This window comes from Caloenas nicobarica, chromosome Z (assembly GCF_036013445.1).
Source record: "Caloenas nicobarica isolate bCalNic1 chromosome Z, bCalNic1.hap1, whole genome shotgun sequence".
NCBI classification, from domain to species: Eukaryota; Metazoa; Chordata; class Aves; order Columbiformes; family Columbidae; genus Caloenas; species Caloenas nicobarica.
In genome coordinates this window covers 67,104,535-67,110,534 of record NC_088284.1, presented here as the reverse complement: position 1 = coordinate 67,110,534, position 6,000 = coordinate 67,104,535, and the positions used below count along the sequence as shown (strand labels likewise).

Below are 6,000 nucleotides of genomic sequence, written 5' to 3'. Positions count from 1 at the left end.
CCCAGCTGCCCCGATGCAATGAGGGTCTTCCTGGGGTGTTAGCCTGCCCACGCTATATGACTTCAGTGCTTCCATAGGTTGCCATGTGTGTTTCTCTAACAATCGCATATGGCAGAAGTGCAAGCGGTATTTCAAAGGAGCAGCCCCTGTATGCTCTGGTGGATCTACGGCATGTAGCACAGGAATTGGCTGTGATACAGATATAGTACATCAGTTTCATTGTATTTGAATAATAAAGCAACTACCCAACAAAGCACAATTTATTGGGGAAGTATCTATGTTGGAAGATAGAGACTGAAATAGAAAGGGATGGTTCTGGCTACAAACTTCTTCTGTTTTCTAGAGTGTTCAGTGCAACTTTATTGTTCTCTGTCACAACTTTGAAATGCAGCTTGAAGAAACTCCTGTTAATGAGTAAATGAACAGTGGTTAATAATTTTATAGTGGACATATTGCTTTCCTTAAAATCAAAACCAAAATGCAACGCCCTTTTCTTTCATTTCCTCATTCCCCTTTCAGAAAACATTTGGAATACAAGATATTTTGATTGGAAGACCTCTTCCTTTTAAATTTACTGCAGTCCTGGAGGCTTATTATCTCTGCTAGAAGCGCTGAATTTTACCTCAATCTGCTAACCCAAGATAAAGGGGAAAGGAAGAAAACAAACAAACCTCGCCACCTCTGTTTTACCACTAACCGAAGTACCAGTGCGAGCGCGGAGGGGTGGGGGTGCTGCCGTGCGCAGTGACAGCCCCGCCGGCCCAGGGCGGGGGCGGGCGGCTGCCGCGGCTGCCGCGGCTGCCCCGCCTGCGTGGGGCGGTGCGGGGCGGTGCGGAGGCTTCGGACACCGCCCGCCGCAGACGGCGCGGCGAGGGGCCGTGGCGGTGGCTGCCCATGCGGGTTCCCCTGCCGAGCGCCCGCGGGCTGGCGCGCAGCGCAGCGCAGCTCCCGGTGAGCGTCGCCGCTTTGGGCAGGCGGGCGGGGGCTGGGCTGCGGCGATAGGGCTGCGGCGGTGCGGGGTCTCCCTCCCCAAGTGCACGCCCCCCATGGGTGGTACCTGTCTGCTGAGGGGTGCCCTGTGCCCCAAGCCCGCCGGTCAGTGCCTTCGCGGCTTTCCGCGGCTGGAGGACTCGCCGGGGCTGGATCCGCTCCCCTTTCCGAGAGGAAAAAAGTTTGTGCGGTGCGGAGGGGTGGGAGGCAGAGCGGTGCGAACTTGGGCTGAGTTAGTTAGGCGAGGCTCTGCGGCATCACCGCGGGGGGACGGGGAAGATGCAGCTGCGCTCCGGCGGGGGATGCGGTCCCCGGCGGGGGACGCGGTCCCCGGCGGGCGGGCAGGGCGGCGGTGCCGGGAGCGGTGCGGATGCGCGCTGCTGGGCGGGTTTCGGAGCAGGGGCCAGCCCCGGCGCTTTTACCGTTTCCCCTTCGCGGGATTTATGAGGGTGTCGGGTGATCGGCCCCATCCGCCGTAAATTGCGCACAGTAGCGGTAGCGCCGGTCCGAGATCCCTGCTGCTTAATGTTTTTATGGCAGTCCGGCGAGCAGTGACTCTAAGGTGGAAAATAAAATATCTCCGCCGTGGCGCTGTATCTTGCAGATGGAGTATGCCTCTGTGACATCTTCTTAGAATGGAAGCTGTTCAAAAAATCAGAAACTGCACCTGGCTTAATAACTTTTATGTAAATACGGATAATAGTTGTAATTCTGTATTTGAGAATACAAAATAACTCTTTTACTGATGAATAGATTGTTCAGTACTCAGCTATTACTAAAAATGACTTGAATAAGTGGTGTGACAAAATATTTTTTGGCTGTAATAGGAAGTACTAGTAATCAATTTTATTTAAAAAGTGTTTTATATTTTGTGTCATATAAAATGAAACTTACTATGCATACATCATATGTAACTGATTTCTACATTACATATATTCTTAAAATTCAATATCCAAAGCACCTGTTATTATTTGGTGTGTTTTCCTGTTTTAAAAGTGATGTTGCTCTAATATACTCACTCATCTCTAGCATACAGGAGTAGTCCTTCTGACATAGTTTAATTTCTCACCACTTCATTTGTTTCAGGATCAACTCTTGTGTGAATGTAAACTATTTTCTTGAGGATCTGTAAGAGGAGCACTTTAAAAACGTACTTACCGCATAGGTATTCTTAGTAACTTCCTACATTTATAGCTGAATGTGTGACATAAACCAAAACAAAACCAGAGGTGAATGAAAATTTTGTTTTAGCTAATCCAAGCTAGTGTCTGTCCTAGGTCTGATCAGAAGCAAGCTGAGTTCTCTGCGTAAACTTGAATTTTATTTTGCAGGGAAATTAAAGAAACTGTGGACATGTTAGATCATCTTTTCGATCCTGTTCCAACAGCATAGTGTTTTACCTACGTATCAATGACTGTTGCTCTGTGCATGTATAACATTTCAATTAATACCTCCTCAGCTGCCTAAAGGTCTGATGAGATGCTTGTTAGCACTTTGATTGCTTTTTCATACATTATTGCTCCTGCATTTGGGATTTGGACATTATATGATCATGGTGAAAAGTAATTACAGAAGGTAATAAACCTTGGTGTTTCCATTAAAATAGTATTTTCTTCATTTTTACAGCACATTTGGGGACAGTTTTTACCTTCCACTAGGATTTTTTTGTTATGAATTTAGCAGAGCAGTGGCTCAGAGGCAGATGAGAGGCATAAAGCGATCTACGTATTGATAGACTGTTATCTGCAGGGTTACTGCTGAAACAAACATTTTGCTGCTGTGTCTGATGGGATGTGACAAGGTATTATGTTACAGTTAGTAATATTCTGCTATGAATTCTAAATTTAACCTGGTCTGTAAAATGCTTTTTAGAAGCTTCTAATCACATGCTGTTTCACTGATATTAATAATACCTGTTTGTCCTTTTAAGACGAATGAAGAAAATACTTCCTATGAAGAGTAAAGGTACTCGATTCTGGGAAACCTCTTAAAGCACCTCTAACTTCAAAGCTGGAGAAAAGTAAGAAGGAACGATCCATCTGACTCTCTTGGCATCTCACACGGAACACAACATGGCTCTTCAGAAAAAGACTGTTGCTGGTGTATTGGAGGAGTGGTGTTTGGCAGAACCACTGTTTGATTGCAGACGGCACCAGAATGTTAGGAAAAAACTGAGATTGATACGAATTATAGGGCTTCTTGTCAGTGTAGTGGTCATTAGTACTTTTTCTCTTTCAATTAGTGCCTTTTTCAAGATGGAACCACGTAGCATGGCGTTGACCAGCAGCCTAGATAGCCAAAAGCAGGTGCGTGGGCACCAAAGAACTCTGTTGGATATCACAGAAGAGAATGAAAATGGCACTCCAGACCTACATGATTCCATGAAATATGAAGCTGAGCACAACAATGCAACAGATGATCATGCCAAGGGAGAGTACCCTGAGGACCTTTTCTCTCTTGAGGAGAGAAGGAAGGGAGCAGTGATCCTCCATATAATTGGAATGATTTACATGTTCATAGCCTTAGCCATAGTCTGTGATGAGTTCTTTGTTCCTTCCTTGACTGTCATCACTGAAAAACTAAGCATATCTGATGATGTGGCAGGGGCAACCTTCATGGCTGCTGGTGGGTCAGCCCCAGAACTCTTCACTTCTTTAATAGGAGTGTTTATATCCCACAGCAATGTCGGCATTGGGACGATAGTGGGATCTGCCGTGTTCAATATCCTGTTTGTTATTGGAATGTGTGCTTTATTTTCTAGAGAGATTTTGAACCTTACTTGGTGGCCACTCTTCCGAGACGTGTCCTTTTACATCGTGGACTTGATCTTACTAATCATCTTTTTTCTGGATAACCTGATCATGTGGTGGGAAAGCTTAACGCTCCTGACAGCATATTTTTTCTATGTGACTTTCATGAAGTTCAATGTTCAAGTAGAAGAATGGGTGAAGAAATTGTTAAGCAGGAACAAGGTCGAGAAGGTAACAGCAGCAGACGCTGAAGGAAAGGTTGGTCAATTTTTAATTAGCATAAATGTAATAATGTCCTTGTCAGTGCTGAGGCCTCCTAACATAAGGATCCTAATGAAGCACAGTAAGCAGTATAAAAAAGTTCTGTGTTTTGCTAAAACATCTTTTTGTTTAATCAGTCCAATAGGATTGAAAATACAAAACATGAGACGACCTTCTAGTAAATCAATAGCTTTTAACTCCAGAATTAGCCTAATCACACAGACAAAATGCCAGCAAAGACATAAACCTTTACTCAGCATTTTGCCACGTTGATGAGGTCTGAGGTATAGCTACTATTTTTTCCCTAAGCTTTTGGATTAAGCAGTATCAACATCTGGGGAGGATTTTGTGACAAAATTTAATTTTCTGAAAACTTTTAGTGCACCTTCTTCCTCAAAAAAGCAAATAGGACAGTATACAAAGGTTTTTTTAATACATGTTCTTCATCTATTGATGCTGATAATATAGTATTAAGTTCCAGTTGTAATTAGTGGCAATTACATGAAAAAGATCTCTGGAAAAACAGTGACCACAATGGCAAAAAGCAGAGGTCCTCTGTTTAAGCAGGATGGTTTCCTGTTCATGGTATTTGCAACTAATCAAGCTAATTTTTGGCCTAGTATCTGGCCACAAGTAGAGATGGGCATTTACACAGAGGGCTTGGTCAGTCTTCAGGAATTACTGTCGTATTTTAAACAGCTGTCTTCTTAAAGTAGGCTATATTTGAGGGACTTACGAAGTTTAACCCATAAATACTTAGGTATGTAGCACTGTGTTAATTGAATGTTTAATACTAAAATTGAAATTTCTAGTTTTACATGACAATGGCGTTATTAATCAGATAAGGTTTTATTATCCAGTAATTATTCAGAGTATTGCAGAACCGTTTACTGTTTTGGTTTTTTTGGCTTAACAGCCCTGTATGAGTGGTTCAGAAGAGACACAATCTGCTGGTGCACGTGTACAGACATATAAACAGGAGGATAGAGAGACAGAGCACATATAACTATAGAGAAGGCGCTACTTGCCTGTGACTCACAGAAAACTGATGATTCTGCCTATATGCCTGACTTTGAAGAGAGGAATTGATATTTTATCAGTACAGGCAGGTGTTTTCAGTTTTAGGACAAGCCACAAAAAATCCGACGAAAAATAAACCCAGAAGATTCTTTGTGTTTAATGTTCTAACCAAGTTTAACACCTATACACTTCTAATTTTATATTTTCTTTTTTGTTCCGTTTCTTTTCTGAAATCAGCATGCTCATCTTCATCTTTCTCAAAATGCATAACTGGGATTTTACAAGAAAATGAAAAGAAAGGCCAACACCAACAAAGTATTTTCCCTAATGAATGAAGGGCTTCTTTAACTGCATTAGCTGGTTTCTAAATAATGTAATATTTCATGGTGCATTGTAAGTGCTTTCACAGTTCGTGCTAGATGTGTGTAACGACAGGAAGAGACTCTGGTATATGAAGCAACTGTTTAATGCACCATCTTCTGTCCATAAACTAGATTTGAAGGAGATGTGAATCTATAACTGGTCAATATGAAAAGCAACTGTGTTGGGTTGTCCAGGCTATAGAGTGGAGCATAGTAGCTATATACCATGGTAAGCACTCAATTATTTTTAATTGGATAGAAGAATAAATTATTTGTGAGCCACATTGAACATAATAAGTGTTTAAAATACTCTAGATGGACTTGATTTAAAAAAAAATACCTTTAGGAGCACTCATTTATTTTTTTGATTTATTAATTACTTTTTCTTACAGTTTATTCAGGTTATAAATGCACGGCATTCAGATAGGGACCAAAAAAATCAGAAAACTGTCTACTTTTCCTGAAAAGACAAGCTTTGCATCACATGTTTCATGAAGATATTTTTAATGAATTAACTTGAGGTTAATTAAAGTTAGGAAATTATGTATTCGTAAATCATTGATGGGTAGATGGGGATGAGGGGCATGCTCTAATTCTGTTGTAATTTAGCTCATATG

General features: G+C 42.0%; 1 protein-coding gene across 2 annotated transcripts in view; it reads left to right on the top strand.

The window, feature by feature from the left end:
* The first annotated feature begins 3,062 nt into the window (after nt 1-3,062).
* The window catches only part of SLC24A2 (solute carrier family 24 member 2), a 103,383-nt gene continuing 100,445 nt past the window's right edge, over nt 3,063-6,000 (top strand). For both annotated transcript variants that reach the window (XM_065656782.1, XM_065656781.1), the window contains exon 1: nt 3,063-3,998. In XM_065656782.1, coding sequence (XP_065512854.1) covers nt 3,063-3,998 — 936 coding nt within the window. The remainder of the gene's footprint in view (nt 3,999-6,000) is intronic.